The 15,676-nt window shown below is 52.9% G+C and overlaps 6 protein-coding genes across 6 annotated transcripts; all 6 read left to right on the forward strand.

The window, feature by feature from the left end:
• Positions 1-475: 475 nt before the first annotated feature.
• On the forward strand, positions 476-1,679 carry B0H65DRAFT_591843 (CAP domain-containing protein; the record flags this gene model as incomplete). The annotated part of the gene is made up of 2 exons (XM_062831113.1): positions 476-1,217; positions 1,365-1,679. The coding sequence occupies exons 1-2, from the start codon at positions 921-923 to the stop codon at positions 1,677-1,679; spliced, it is 612 nt and encodes a 203-aa protein (XP_062678960.1). The 5' UTR covers positions 476-920.
• A 1,066-nt stretch (positions 1,680-2,745) lies between these two features.
• B0H65DRAFT_476911 (HD domain-containing protein) lies at positions 2,746-4,355 on the forward strand. The gene is made up of 4 exons (XM_062827397.1): positions 2,746-2,887; positions 2,955-3,107; positions 3,180-3,357; positions 3,423-4,355. The coding sequence occupies exons 2-4, from the start codon at positions 3,053-3,055 to the stop codon at positions 4,009-4,011; spliced, it is 822 nt and encodes a 273-aa protein (XP_062678961.1). The 5' UTR covers positions 2,746-2,887; positions 2,955-3,052; the 3' UTR covers positions 4,012-4,355.
• Positions 4,356-5,270: 915 nt separating this feature from the next.
• B0H65DRAFT_304543 (uncharacterized protein) lies at positions 5,271-7,848 on the forward strand. Its single transcript, XM_062823196.1, has one exon. It carries the CDS (start codon positions 5,619-5,621, stop codon positions 7,671-7,673), a length of 2,055 nt encoding a protein of 684 aa, XP_062678962.1. The 5' UTR covers positions 5,271-5,618; the 3' UTR covers positions 7,674-7,848.
• A 738-nt stretch (positions 7,849-8,586) lies between these two features.
• Positions 8,587-11,044, forward strand: B0H65DRAFT_304562 (amino acid permease-domain-containing protein). Its single transcript, XM_062823197.1, has 3 exons — positions 8,587-10,304; positions 10,366-10,477; positions 10,535-11,044. Exons 1-3 carry the CDS (start codon positions 8,696-8,698, stop codon positions 10,716-10,718), a joined length of 1,905 nt encoding a protein of 634 aa, XP_062678963.1. The 5' UTR covers positions 8,587-8,695; the 3' UTR covers positions 10,719-11,044.
• Positions 11,045-13,015: 1,971 nt separating this feature from the next.
• Positions 13,016-13,432, forward strand: B0H65DRAFT_511779 (uncharacterized protein; the record flags this gene model as incomplete). The annotated part of the gene is made up of 2 exons (XM_062828522.1): positions 13,016-13,021; positions 13,178-13,432. 2 exons carry the CDS (start codon positions 13,016-13,018, stop codon positions 13,430-13,432), a joined length of 261 nt encoding a protein of 86 aa, XP_062678964.1.
• Positions 13,433-14,332: 900 nt separating this feature from the next.
• B0H65DRAFT_476926 (uncharacterized protein) lies at positions 14,333-15,676 on the forward strand. Its single transcript, XM_062827398.1, has 2 exons — positions 14,333-15,055; positions 15,115-15,676. The coding sequence occupies exons 1-2, from the start codon at positions 14,830-14,832 to the stop codon at positions 15,630-15,632; spliced, it is 744 nt and encodes a 247-aa protein (XP_062678965.1). The 5' UTR covers positions 14,333-14,829; the 3' UTR covers positions 15,633-15,676.

Genomic DNA, 15,676 nt, shown 5'->3' on the forward strand with positions numbered 1-15,676 from the left:
CTGTTTCTCGTTTGCCCCGTTTGGTTCTGATGAACTGCACGTACCGAACTCGCATTCAGATTTTTGATGTCAGTATGAGCAAGTCGATCATTACCACAACTCCTGTCTCATCCTTTTCCGGCCATCTCAACTTCCGTGCTCGCAGTGACGGCACAGGTGGATGACAGAGATACCGCTCTGTCCTAATCGTCTCACAAGCGGCACATCTTCATGAAGAAAAACTAGAGCGGTTGGCAGAATATCGAATACGGACAGCCAAGTTCCCATACTGAGCCGCCAATATCACAGCAACCGACCGCAGTCTAGGTCATTAGAAATCATCACACCTCAATACCAACCACTTACGTCGTCGTATCCTTGAAGGACATATGTTTCTCGACTGATTATGTTTTTGCCCGCACACCACCTTCAAGAGAACAGCCCCGCGGTTCTTTCAGCAAGCAATGATGATGACTATCCAAAAAGTCAACGAGAGGAAAAATGATAGGCTGAGCCCTCCGGAGCGTGACGTCGAAGAATAGGAAATATCCCCGAGGTCGTCAATAGGTACTTTCCCCGACGGGCAACGTGGTGTGTATGTTTCATTGTCTTGGAGCTGATCATAGGCGAGACATGCCTCATTCCAGTGAGCCGCGCCACGGATCGTTTCAAGGTGGTGGGGACGTGAGATCTTGAGCTCAAAACTAGACAAGAAGGGGGGGAAGGAATGCAAAGAGGAGATATTAGAGACAACAGCCGAAGCTGAATTTGAAGTATTCAAAACGAAAATAGGTTAAATAGGGCACTCGGCCCCTGCATATCTTGGACTGGGACAACGCATAGCGCATCCACTTAAGGGGAGCATTAGTTTGCAACAAAGTTTACTACTTCAAATCCCAAATCCCAAGCAACGCAACCAGAAAACCAAAAGAGCAGCAGCAATGCTTCACTCATCCATCCTCGCCATCACGGCTCTCTTCCTCTCCGCGACGACATCCGCCATCGCCCTCCCAGCAGCTGAAGCTGACTTGGCGGCTCTCGAACACGACACCGCTGCGGCCGAAGCCCATCTGTTCAAGCGTGCCTCGCCCGGCCCAACCGACACCACCTTCATCAAAAACGTCCTGGCGACTGTCAACCCCATCCGGGCCAAGTACAAGGCTAACCCCCTCGCTTGGGATGCTACGCTTGCGAGTGCTGCTTTGACTAAGAGTAATGGTTGCAAGTTGAATCATACTGTAGGTTTTACTATCATGTGTTCCTTTTCATTTCACTTTTCCCTCCCTCCCTCTCTCTCTCCCTTCCTACCTTATCATCCATCCTCCCCCATTCCCCCCCCCTCCTCCCATCAATCCATCTTCCCACTAACCAACCAACCCCCCCAGGGTCTACCCTACGGCGAAAACGCCTACTGGTGGTGGACCGTCCCCGCCACCAGTACTCCCAACTTCGCTACCACCGTCACCAGAGCGTTTAGTTCCTGGACCTCCCAGACCGAGATCACGGCGTACCAGAACGGCGACTTGTTAGGAGGGGGGCACTTCACGCAGACGGTGTGGAAGGCGAGTACACGAATTGGGTGCGCGTTCAGTACCAACAGATGCGTGCAGAACCCGAATCAGGATTGGTGGTTTTATTGCGAGTTTTGGCCTAGGGGGAATTTGGTGGGGGCGTACCCGGGGAACGTTACTGTGGTGTAAAGGGAGAGGGGAGAGGGGAGGGAAGGAAGGGATGGGAGCGACGGGAGGGATTGGGAAAAGGTGGAAAGGGAGGGAGAGAGTTGGTGGTTGGTGATGCGGGAAAAATGGAAAAGGGGATGAAGAGAAACGGGTGGAGGGTTAGGGTTGATTGAGGCAACAAAAGGGGAGCAAATGAAGATTGTGGGGGAGGATATGTATGCCTGGATTCGGGTGTGCTCGTTCGTGGCTTGTTCAAGTTTTTTGATCCAGTATGGTTACTCTTTGTTTTGGTGTTTAAGTAGGGCTGAATACGAAGTTCTAGGTTGCATTTGACAAGTTTTACCCGACTCCATGGTCCATGAAGATATTCAGAGTGCCTACAAAGAGGAAAACGAAGTTGTCCGCAGCTCAGACAGCTAGGATCGTGCTGCTGAATATCCACACGCAACCTCCACCAACGGCTGGAAGCTCGGAAGAAAGACAGGCAAGTCGAGCCGGATCGGTCTGGGTTCTCCAGAAGCGGCTGGAAATATCCAACGGGCTGAGCCGCCGTGCAGAGATCGATTCCTGGGATGTTTCATTTCCTTGTGGTGGTCACCTCAGTGGAGGCCCGTTGCAAGCTCGGGTGCCTGAATCTGGTGGACTGATGGTCGGTTGGGGTTCACATGGTCCCAAGTATGTAGGACTAGCCGGGAGACTCTTGGGAGGTGTAATAAGAAAGAGAAGTAATATCGAAACACTCTGTGGTACAAGATGGTGTTTGGTTGCACCCGACGGTATGGAGGGTGATACTGATCCGGAACGTCAGGAACAAAAAGCGATGAAAAGACTCGGACGGGCCAGAAGCGCGGTTATAGGCGGTGCAGTGCTGTAAAACTGCAAGGGACACGGCGATATGCCCCCACGCCCCGCTTGGAGACGGGAAGGTGCAAAGTCAAAAGTGACATCACTTGCTGCTCGGCCGCTGCCGACGAATGCGCACCAATCAAATCCCACAGTGCCTGAATGCCAGGGCCATTTGTATCCACTTGTGGTTTCCTCCACCAATGGTGGGGGCTGGAGATTCTGTTTGACATGCGCTTGTCAGCCTTGTGTGGTTGTCACCAAAACCGTCCCGTCTTGTCCACTTTCATTCCTCTTCTCCATTGTTGAAGCTCTGACTTCTGTTTGCATTGATTGTCCAAACAAGAATCTCACCGTTCGAATCTCAGCAGTGTATAAATACTCTGGTGTGTACCAACTTTAGAAAGCAAGCGCTACCGATCTAGACCATTTGCTCACATTTTACCATCACAGTTCTAGACTTGCGTCAACGAACCCTATGCTCAACATCGCGAACCGAACCTGAACGCACAAACGAGACACATACAAATTTCACACGAAATACTACAAACATGTCGCCGAGCGCAACTGAGAACGGCGCCAAGGCAAATGGCGTCATCGAGACAGGTGCGTCACGTCTCTCCTCCTTCACGCAATCGTGGTCTTCTCGCCTAGCTAATGGACTGAACGTGAAAGCAGATCTTGGAATTGTCCCCGTTCCCAAGGTGGAGGGCGATTGGACGGTAGACAAGGCGGTTGATACTATCGGCACCGGGAAATACACTGAAGCATCCAACTCCCCAATTGGCTACTTCCATCTCCTCGAGCGCCTCAAGACCACCAAGCGCGAGGGCTGGAGGCGGTTTGACATCAACCGGTAAGCGTCCGCCTTTATTCTGAACCCGTCCAGGTTAAAGGATACTAACAAGCGCTTCCCTACAGAGGAGAGTCGATTTCCGACCACATGTACAGAATGTCCATGATGACCATGCTCGCCCCCGCCTCCCTTGCCGAGAAGATCGACGTCAACAGGTGCATCAAGATGGCACTGATCCACGACATGGCCGAATCCCTTGTCGGCGACATCACCCCCGTCGACAACGTCCCAAAGACCGAGAAGAACAGGCGCGAAGCCTCGACCATGGACTACATCACAAAGCGATTGTTGGGCAATGTCGATGGTGGAAAGCAGGGCGAGCAAATACGTGCTATCTGGCAAGAATACGAGGACTCTAAGACGCTCGAAAGTCTATTTGTCCACGACATTGACAAGATCGAACTACTTCTGCAGATGGTAGAGTACGAAAAGCGCGGAAAGGGCAAGCTTGATCTAGGCGAGTTCACTTTTGTCAAGACCAAGGTCGGACTTAACGAGATGAGGGCCTGGGCAGACGAGATTATCAAGGAGCGCGAAGAATTCTGGGCAGGAAAGGAGCATATTCGCCGTGACGGGGGTGATGAAGGAGTCATCACTCAGGAGAAGGAGAAGATGCAAGAGGCATACTATGCCGGCCATGGGCGGAAGGAGTAGAACTTGACGGCCAACGGACATTGACATCATACCCCGTTGTTATCATCAGCCTTGGGAGACTTGTGGAGTGGAGGGGAGTTATGGGATTTGGGCGCTCGCATGGGATTTGTGATTATGGCATCCAAAGGGCGCTGTCGCATTCGACGTGGATTTGTATGGAATACCCAGGTGAAATCGGATGATTTGCACCAACATCATGATATCATACAAGAGAAGCATGAACTAATAGCCAGACTAGCATACCCGATAGACCATCAATATTGGCATTAGAGTTTTGTGTTTCAACTTGTCCCCTCAACCCAGTAGGCTGCCGGGTAGTGACCCCCAAAGTCGTTGCGCCAACCCCACTGAGCTTGCCGCGCCAACGGCCTGTGACAGCGCTGTTTGGTTGGCGCAGGCCGCGGAGTTCAGATTTTGTTGACTTTCGCCAACTGCAGGGGGTGAGGGGCTTTGCATCTCCAGAACGGGATCGCCCCGGTCATTGATCAGGAGACCCCATGATCGGGTTCGGATTCCCCTTTCATCTCTCATGCGATCAATATCGACAGCACCTTGCCGTGAGCTCAAAACCGCTTGAGTTGACAACCATCTACTCTTCAACTAGTCGACCCTCGACTTATCAGTTTCTGTTGTGCCCGCCCAAGGTTCTCGTCCAACGAAACCTTGATCAGTGAGAAGCAGCAAAAGTCACAAGCCCCAGGTGACTATAGAACAGCCAAGCCTGCTACGATACCCCTCGAATCTCGATAATTGTTGACCGCCCCTCTCCGATACCCGGCTGGGTTTGAGAAAGTGTCAACGCCGTCCTCCACTTCTTCAATTCTCCGAACAACTATTGTCGGCCTGGTGTCCATCAGGCGCTTGGGAAAGAATAAATCCAACCGTCCTTTTTTTCGCGCTGCGCGTCGCATACATATTCCCTCGAAAGGCTGTTATCGCCGTCCGATCTCTCACCGACTACGGCCTGCTCCCGAATCCGAGGAGTCGCCCTTGTCTCCAACTTCTTGTCTCTCGTCTCAGCTCGCCCTTTGCTGTCTCGTGTCTGTGCGACTTTGGGGACTTCTACCGGCTCTGACGCGCGCACATTCCTTTCGTCCAACTTTGCCCCATCCGGTCGTCTTTCCTACCAGCAGTGGGTGCGGTCTCACAGTGCTCGACAACCGATAGCTCAGGCTCCCGATACCGTTCCCCGCGATCACGCGCCCCCGCCGCGGCCACCTCCTTACTCCAACTCGTGCGCACCTGTCCTCGATCGTCTGAAGAGAGAATCACGGAGGGAAAAGCAGGGCCGAGATTCTACGGTCGAACACCGAATCCTTCAAATCAGTCAGGGCGAAGCACAACTAGACCCTGACCGCCCGGCTTACCATGCAGAGACGCTCCTGCGGCAAGCAAAGCATCCAGACTCGACAACCATTGGACCGAACGAACCACTCAGCAACGCAGTCACCGTCGCGGTCATCGAATCGTCATTCTTGAGTTGGCTAGCTCCAACGCTAGAACTTTCTTAACGCATCGCGACCCATCGAAAATCTACCCAACCTGCACGGCGGCTCCTTGAATGAAACCCCGTCGCATTTCATCCGACCTTCGATAATCAACCCACCATGTCCTTTGGCCCAGATTACCACCTTCCTGGTGGCTACTTTGACACGGGCAATAATCCATCACAAACCCTAAGCGCTGGCATCTTCCGGCCGCCAGCATCACCGGCCGACTCGAACCACAATCTCGGCAAATCCACCGGTAGCCTCTTCTCCGACATATCCATGTCCAACGGGACAAGCCCCATACAAACACCAGAACAAGCAAATGCGAAGCGGAAACGTTTGGGATTGGGTGTACGGGGAGGGACCCTGAACGATCACAACATGCAGGTGGATGGTATGAACGACGGAAAGGCAGAGACAACAGGGATGGCGGATGCGGGTCAGACAAGATACAACTTGGCCGGCCAGCTGAATGCTACCCCAACGGGCGGCACCGTTACGGTCAACGGTAGGCTGGAAGAGAGCATGTACTCTGATCTAGACTACAGGAGAGCCGCAGGCTCCAAGCGAGCCCATGACGACCCCGATGGTCCGTCGCCTCAGGTGGAGGGTCAGGTTGACCCTTCCACACAACAGCAGCACTCGGCGAACTCGTCGAAATGGGGGTTCTTAGGCTTGCAATCCATAGGCCAAGTAATGGGCAAGGTTTGGGAGTTTTGTAAAGGCGGAGCATTTCGTGGCTTCCAAGCCGGAGGCGGCACAGGATACGAGGTTAACGGTTCAACAGTTACCCCATCTGTCCAGGCCACTGCCGTTGGCCAGCCGTGGGCTAGCGAGCAACAAGAACATCCCATTCATTTTACCATGGAGGCCGATCAAGACACGTCGATGCCTCCTCAGGAGACGGTGATAACGCCCATATCACCTCCAGTGCAGGAATTTGTGGCACCCCAGGAGTTTTCATCCCCACTACCCCTTCCAGTGTCCGATTATATGCCTTATGCGCCCGAGTATCACGAGACGAGCAATCCAGACTCGTTGACCCGACCGGCCGTCAAACGGAGACAAGTAAGCGAGGCACAAGACGACCTCAACAGGAACTGGGTAGTGGTAGACGAGAACGGCAATGGTGGCAGCCCATCGCCTTCCCCTGTCTTGCCTAGCTTTGGCGCTGTGCCATCAGGTCGGGCAACGCCCGGACTGAGACCTCCATCTTCTTTACGGGCAAGGACGCCAGGATTATCCTCAAGTAATGCCGCAAGACGTATTACTGCTCCCTCACAGAGGTTTACTGGCGGTCCATCTATGCTTCCCCGGACGCGGGCTCCATCAAGACTATCGCAACATACTGTGGCGCCTAGTGTGGGCGCCCAAGAACTCCCTAGTTTTGGCGCTCCAAGGTCACCACCTGTCAGGGACACGCCGACTCCTTCGTTTTCTACACCTACAACGACGGCAGCTCCCGTGAGCCGAATACCCCTTCCAGCCTCCGCCGGTGGAGGGCCAGGAAGTGGAGGGGCTCGTCCCAGTTTTGGCGGTCTCAATGCGGCCGTTTCCAACGGCCGACAAAGTCCTGCTGCTTTCAACGGCCGCCAAAGTCCTAGCTACGCAAACCCCACCCCCTTTGCATTCTCCTCACCTGCATACCAGTCCTCCTCCGCCTCGCGCCCCTCGAGTCGCCAGAGCGTTGGTTTTGGCAGCGGCGGCGGCGGCGGCGGCGGTGGTGGTGGTGGTAGCAGCACCACCAGGCGAAGTCTTCAAGCGCCCATCCAGCTCTCTTCTCCCGCCATCCCCAGACCTTCGTCTAGTTCAGCCGCCAAGGTCTTAAAATCCCCCACCAACCACCGCCGCGGTGAAAGCAGCGGCGCTGCCGGTCCCAGTCACGGTTCCTCGTCAAGGCCTGGGTCGTCCATGCGTAGGAGCAGAGGACTGAGTCTCCATGGTGCTTATATCGAGGACGGACTGAAGGCCAGCCCTAGACTGGATGGCGAGGCAAAGCATCTTGCTAAGAAGAAGATGGCTGCCGACAGGGATGCGGATGCGAATATTGATGCGTTCAATGAGAAGCTTTTGCAGATGATTCGGCAGGGGAAGGAGGCGCTGGGGACGAAGGTGGAGGTGCTTGATGATAGGGGCGGCGGTAATGTCGTGTGGGAGGAAGATGAGCTTTGAAAGCTTTGAAAAGGGGTTGAAGAATGAATGAGGTTGTGGTGATACCCGGTGGTTGCGAGGTCAGATGAGCTACGATCAGTTGGATATGCTTCTCTGATATTGGCTCCCACCCATGAGTGGGTTCAGGAGGTGGCGGCTCAGGCGGAATTATACTGAATCTCAAGGAGATTCACGGACCAGACATCGGTTGAAAGTAAAATGTTTCGGGCTGTTCAGAGTGGCAGGATGATCAAAAGATTGGCGGAAGGTAGTGTGCTCGAGATTGATCCATCCAATGGGCAGACACGAGAAGGAAGTCAGGAAGGAATGCGCTGGGGGCTTCCACATCATTCGTTTCTTGTTGTTTGCATTTAGGCGCGCGGATCGCATGGGTGCTGGGAGTTTTCTGCTTTGCTGACACGTACTCCATACCTGCTCTTTTGCTGTTCGTCTTTGTTCTTTGATACCATCTTTTGGAGCCCCCTATTTACTTTTTGAGCGCGCAAGTGTGTCCGATTTTTGTGTGTTTTTGTGTGGCTGTCTGTTCCTGTCGTCCGTCCAGGGCAGCCAGATTGTTTACGTCTGTTAGGGTTACCGAAGTATATCATGGCATATTTTTGTAATTTTTAGTATCATCCTATGAATGATATGATATATAACACAAACAACATTGGACAGTTGACTACCATATCATTGACCTTTTATCGGATTTCTCACTCTCTTTCACATGCCCTGAATGACGAAGAAACCTTCAGTGAACGCTACCACGCCATCTGTCTCTCCAGCATTAACCCTAACCCAGATATTGCTGACAGCAAGCGTTAGTCACACCATCCAAGTCCCCTCTCACAAACTCGATATTCTCACCAATCACATCACATCCAATGCAACCGTAACAGTCACTCAGTCAGTACAACATACAAAATCCCATGTTGCGCTGAACACACTCACTCACCGCACACTCGGCTTTCCGAAAAAGGAATCCGGCGGGCGGGCATTGATTTGGTTTAGAGTCGCAGGCATTCAATCACATCACCGCGAAAATGGCGCCATCAGGTGGTGCCTCCAAAAGGGACGACGATGCCCGCAGTGGGCTTCTCAGCGACAACAACAACAACAGCGGCGGACGCGGCGACTCCAAAGCAGCAATGACGGGTGTTGTGAACTACCACACCATCAACAACAATCGCTACGTTGACAGTCCCCGATCATCCGCAGACCTGACCTACCTCGATCCCGAGCCCTTGTACGACTCCTCCGACAACGACGACACCATGGGTTCCTCCTCCTCCTCCTCCTCCTCACCCATCTTGGAGTCCCAGCAGCACCTTCCCCGGGCCAGACGTCAAGGAGGAGACCAAGATGGCAGCCCCGACGACTCAGCCGACCTCCTAACCACCACCGAATCCCGCTCCCTCACCCGCGGCCTCGCCCAGCGCCACCTCTCCATGCTCGGCATCGCCGGCTCCATCGGCACCGGTTTGTTTCTAGGGCTAGGCGGGGCCGTCGCGCGTGGCGGCCCCCTCGGCGCCTTATTGGGGTACTTTATCATCGGCCTGATCGTGTGCGCGGTGCAGTTCGCTTTGGGGGAGGTGGCTTCCCTCTTACCCGTCACGGGCAGTTTTGTAAGGCATGCAGAGTTTCTGGTCGATCCGGCGTGGGGATTCGCGATTGGCTGGAATCTGGTGTATGGAAATGTTTTGTCTATACCGAGTGAGATCACGGCGATTTGTGTCTTGTTTGAGTATTGGACTGAAGGCCGCATAAGTCCGGCGGTGTTTATCGTTTTCTTTGTGGTGGTTACGGTCGGGATGGGGATGGCGCTGGTGAGGGTGTTTGGGGAGGTGGAGTTTGTTTTTGCTTTACTAAAAGTGGTGTTGGTGGTGTTTTTGATTGTGCTGGGACTGGTGATTGATTTGGGCGGGATCCCGGGCACGGAGAGGATCGGGTTTAGGTATTGGAAGAGTCCGGGGCCGTTTGTGGAGTATATTGCCACGGGGGATTGGGGGAGGTTTTTGGGGTTTTGGAGCGTCATGACCGGCGCGGTGTTCTCGTTTGCGGGCGTGGAGAGTCTGGCGATGGCGGCGGCGGAGACGAGGAATCCGCGGAAGGCGATACCCAGGGCTTGCAAGCGCGTGTTTGCGAGGGTGGTGTTGTTTTATATGCTGGCGGTGCTGGTGGTGGGGATGTTGGTGGCGAGCGATGATCCGAGGCTGGATGGCAGCGGGGATAGTGTTGCTCAAAGCCCGTTCGTGATCGCGGCTTCGGCGGCGGGCATCAAGGCGATTCCGTCGGTGGTGAACGCCATTGTGATCACTTCGGCGTGGTCGGCGTCTAACCAGAGCTTGTTGGCGGGCACGAGGGTGTTGTATGGGCTGGCGCTCAAGGGACAGGCACCCAAGATCTTCTTGCGGACCACGTCGTGGGGGACACCCTACATGTGCGTACTTCTGTTTGGAGTCTTCATGTCTCTCAGCTTTATGAGCCTGTCGGAGCGCGCTATCAACGTGTTCTGGTGGTTGGTACGCTTGACATCGGCGGGAGTGTTGGTGTCTTGGTCATCCATCTTGGTGAATCACATTCGCTTGAGAAAGGCGATGGACAGGCAAGGCATCGCATATACGAGGCTGCCATGGTCCAGCTGGTGGACTGGTAAGTTGTTGTCTTCAAGCTGCATTCCAGATCTGATGCTAACCACTTTCCCGGTGTATAGTCTACAGCTCACCCGTAGCCCTTTTCATGTGCATCATCATTCTCCTGACAGGAGGTTTCAGCGTCTTTACCAAGGGTAACTGGGATGCCGCCACGTTTGTCTCTTCTTACTTGTAAGTCCGCTCCACTTCGTCCAAGTTGTAGCCGCAACGAAGCTAACGAGTGATCAGGGATATTCCGATCGTCCTCATCGCCTATCTGGCTTGGAAGTTGTACAAAAAGACCAAGGTCGTGTCACTCGACGATATACCCCTCGATATTGCCTTTAAGCAAGCCGAAGACGCCATTTTCGAGGAACCCGAAGAAGGCAAGACAAAAGGGTGGGTACGAGCTGTTAGTTGGATATGGGATTAGAAGAGGCGTTTACGGCTTGGTACGTTCACGCAACGCTACGATACCGATGATGACGATGACTTATGCATTTACACAGCCACAATATAGAATTATGCATCTTGACATTTTCATCCCTCCTTCAAAGATTCTTACCGTGTGCTAATAAAGTATCTGCAGCAGGTGGGTATGTAATTTGGCTTTTTCCGGAGGCCAACGCGGGTGAATATGGATAATTAACAAAACCACTTTATTCTACAGGCGGCATCCATTGGACCATCAACACGGCACCGGCCCCGGCTACCAGTCCTATAGCGAATACATTGTGCATTATTCGGGACGGCATATCATTCGACGGACCATTTCCCGATCAAACGTGGCATTTGTCTCTCGGCAACGCATGCCCATCTGGCCGCATAGGGCGCTGCGTCCGGGGTTCGTCATAAGGTCCCATCTGTTTTCCAATTGACGATGGGGTTCTGCACAATTGTGGACTTCCTTCACCTCTTGCTCTTTATCTAACCCACGATTTCAAGCACATGCAGAATACTCAGTGGTGTCAGCAACTGCATGAAGGGTGTTGAGTGCCACTCGACTTGACATTCGCCGGTCTGACTGACTAAATCCGAACGGCTGGAACCCTGGCCCTATATCTGCCTCCTAAGAAGGACAGGGCATGTTCATACCGCCGATTTTCAGGTACCGACGGCGGGGTACATGGAATCAGGGGAACCCGATAGAAAGAGGCGAGCGGAAGGTGAGACCGTTGATTATCATTTCCATTTCTAGTCGTCCTGGCATGTTCCTCGTCCGAGATTGGCGGATTGCTGTTGCGTTACATGTCCAGATTCATTTTTCCAAGACCTCGAGGGTACTGATCCCTTGCTTCAACATGTCTCTCATCGACTTGGCAGATGTATATATAGCACAACTAACACATCCCTTGGTCAGGTACATACTCATTGTTTTCGAGCAATTCAAGCCGACATTTCAACCATCTTACATCCCGGTCTGCTTGACATAGAACCAACACATCTGATTTCAGTCTGTTGGGTCCAAGCCGGGGAATCAACAGCAGGACCTCGAAGTTGCGACCAGAAATACGAGATGGCATTCTCGGTTCCCACGTCTTCACTCTATTGAGGCTCTTTTTCCGTCCGGAAATCTGTGCTCATCCAGCTACTTTAGTCCCTGGTTCGGCGAATGTCACTACTCCTGCTGGGTTCCCATATTCCGGGTTACCCTCCCTCGGTCAACCGTTCCCCGCCGCCCCGATCCATGCCTTGGGGTCGCATTCCATTACAGCGGCAGGTCTCAAGATTTCCGGGAACAGTAGTTGCCACTCTTCAGTGGATCGAAACAAGTTCCTGATGTATAAATGCTGTCTCAAGGCTCGTCCATCGGAACCGAATCTTGGTACGGTACCAGCATACACACGGCTGCCCGGTTTGAGGTGGAATAAAGTCAAAGTGTCATCCAGGCCTCTCACTATCCGTCACCTTCTTTTGTCCATATAATATCATTTGCCTACTTTCCGCCCAAGCAGTCACCTTTTCCCGCTTCATTTGGCTTTCTGGCGTCAGTCATCGGACCCAACAAGCTGTTTGCTTCTTCGGCTCAACACAGGTGTCAAAAGAGGCAGCTCAGACCTAGCGTTGGCGGTTGGTTTCATCTTTTTCCATTTTCTGCGCAAGTATTTGGGACCATCTCAACGTTCTAAACCTCAACGGCTTAGCTTTCGATCCCAAGCAAGCATCATGAACAAGGTTGCCTCGCATCACCTGGTCTTTTAGTCCGAAGTTTTGGCTTTTCTTTTTTTCTTAACAAGGGTGTATCCTAAAAAGCGACAACGACTTCCCATCCTCTTGGGTATAAAACCCTCCTCCCAATACCATCAAAATACGAAAAGTGGTTCTGGGGAGCAGATCATCACACCCGGACCTGACAGCGTCGATCACCATACCTTGATCCGTGCCCGCTATTTTAGGTGAGCCTCCTGCCGAGCTGCCCTCCCTGCGTTACGGATCATCCCCAGCCAATACTTTATTCCCATTGCACAACATGTGCAACAACACGACACACGACACACAACACACGACACACGACACACGACACACGACACACGACACACGACACATGCAACGCAGCCAGCCTCTCTCGTTCATCTACACTACCCCAACCCCTCAGTCCGTACCATCTAGAATTTTGGATACCCAGTACAACCCGTGTTTTTGATCGACGAGACTTAGACCTAACAACAATTGTAGCCAAATCAACTTCCTTACCAGCATTTATCCCTTTCTAAACGCACCGTCGTCAAAATGAAGGCAAGTAATTCTCGTCTTGTACAACCTTATTTTCTGCCCCTTACCGCTTCCCTCACTCTCCCAATCCTCACTTCCCCCATTTACAACCTTCATCCTCATCCCCCTTCGCACTCATCAGACAAATCAACAAACTAACTCTTCCCCCCTTTGCAAAAGACCTCCATCACCCTCATCACCCTCCTCAGCTTCTTCACCGCCGGCGCTATCGCCTTGCCTACTGCCCAACAGGCCACCGAGGGCCCCGCGACACCCAACGTCAACGCCGTCCAGGTCAACTACGGCAAGCCCAGGTGCCCCGACTCACGGCTCGACGCGCTTTGCATGGCCAGCAATGCCAATGCGTACTGCGACGCGCAGGGGTTCCATAATAACTTTATGAAGACTTGCAAGGCGTGCTTCTGTGAGCAATAATGCAAGGGCTGTCTGGGCGTGGGAGGTGATGCGGTGTTGGTGGCAAGAGGTGAAGTGAAGAGGGGCGAGTGAGCAGCTGCTTGAGAAGTCTTCTTGGGGAGGGAGAAGGGGTAGCGTCATGAGATAAGACGGAGGGTTGGGCTGGAAGTGGAAGACGAAAGGTGGAAGCTGAGAGGATGTGAAGCCACAGTGGTGACTGGAAATTCCAGCTTGGAAAGAGCCGATACCTGGAAGTGGAGGATTTTGTTTCGACGTCAACAAGAAAAGCGAGCTTCGGGGGTTTTTTTTTGGACAAGATGGACATCAACTACATACCTACCTACTACCTACTACATTAGAGGCAGAAATCCCGGGTTACAAGTCCAGTTGCGGATCAGCTGAATGGGTATCTTCCCTTATGTCCTTCAAGTGAAAAAGGCATGCTGTGTACGCTGCTGTGGATGTGACGAGATGTGGAAGTTCGTAAGTTACAATGTTACATTCAATTACCGTTCCAGTTGCGTCCTAGGCTTCGTTCTGGTGAAATGGAAATACAGGGTACCAGCTCGACTTGGGTTGTCAGCTAGCGAGGGCTGAACGACGGGAAGGATGAATGTGGAGCAAATCAACAACTCACAAAACAAACTCCCATCGCTGATACTTCAAATCGTCTTGAATTGATCCACCGCGGCAATAGCAGATAGTCTGTGGAAGATGCAAGTGAAAAACCTCATCAAGTCATCCGCCCTCAAACAGGGCAGTTAGTGATCCCCACACGGTCCGCACTCGGACGCAGCCCGCGGAACCCACTATTGGGTTCCCCATAACAGCTGTAAATGGCACTTAGATACTGGGATACCTATTCCCAAAGCCATCTTATGCTCGTTATAGAGGTCTTCCCGTAACAAATCCACCGTTCTGGTGATAACATCGCGGCGCAGGTTTCCGGCTGACGTCTTGATGACAAATCTCTCCATCGACATTGATGACGATGCGGTCATTACAAGCGGTACAACGTTTCGGATGGATGAGAATATGTTGTGATTCAAGAGTCCAAAACATCGCATGCATGTTAACACAAGGGCGTGTGTTGATGGAGACGTAAAACCCACCGAGCATTATTCCACTCTCGCCGAGTCGCCGTCACTACCCGAACCCACACCAGCGTTGAACCGTCCACGGGAATTGCTTCACCGGGAGAGGCGGGTCGACGTGGAGAACCCCAAGACAGTGGGTAAAGGATGAGTCATCTTCCCCAGTTCTTCGTGATCGACGTTATTTGTGGAGAGATGCTCATTGTTCGCCTCGCCAAGCCTGATAGAAATAAATACCAACATCCAGAACGAAAGAAGAGACAAAAGATTCTCAAAACTTGATCGCTTGTGTCCCAGATCATCTACCAAGAACAAAACATCACCATGTGCCCCAACACCGATACCGTCGCCCTCCACGGCTGGACTGCCGTGCCTGTCGATGCCGATGCCATCTTCGAAGGGAAGCCGTACCTCAACGAGCCAACTCCCGTCTCTCTCTCTGATATCGCCTGGCCATCCGATGACCCCATTGTAGCCAAAGTCCAAGAATACGCCAAGGAGAAGCTTCCCATTGAGACCTACAACCACTCCATGCGCGTCTTCCACTGGGGTAAGCCATATTCTCTCCCATCGTCCAACATAAAACCGAGATGCTAACACCCCAAAAAGCAACCATAATCGCCCGCCAACAATTCCCCACCTACGCCTCCTCCCTCTCCCCCTCCACCCTCGCCCTCACCTGCCTCCTCCACGACATCGGCACCACCCCCGCCGCCCGCGCCAGCACCCAACTCTCCTTCGAGTTCCAAGGCGGCTTCATCGCCCTTAACCTAATCCAGCACAAACTCGGCGGTGCGCAATCCCAAGCCGAAGCCGTCGCCGAGGCCATCATCCGCCACCAGGACCAGGGAACCGTGGGCACCATCACCTTTCTGGGGCAGCTGATCCAGCTGGCGACTGTCTATGATAACATGAGCGAAATGCCGTATTTGGTGCACCCGCAAACGAGGGAGGAGGTCGCGAGGACGTGGAAGAGGTGTGGATGGTCCAGGTGTTTTAGTAAGGCGCTGAGAGCCGAGCTTGAGGAGAAGCCGTGGGCGCATACGACGCATTTGGGCAGTGAGAAGTTTCCGAACGGGGTTAGGTTTAATAAGTTGATGGAGGAGTATGATGCTTGGACAGAATGATTGGGGGTTGTAGGGAGAGGTAGAGAGTAGAGACTGTGTGTCTC

The sequence above is a fragment of the Neurospora tetraspora genome, assembly GCF_033439725.1.
Source record: "Neurospora tetraspora strain CBS 560.94 chromosome Unknown B0H65scaffold_7, whole genome shotgun sequence".
NCBI classification, from domain to species: Eukaryota; Fungi; Ascomycota; class Sordariomycetes; order Sordariales; family Sordariaceae; genus Neurospora; species Neurospora tetraspora.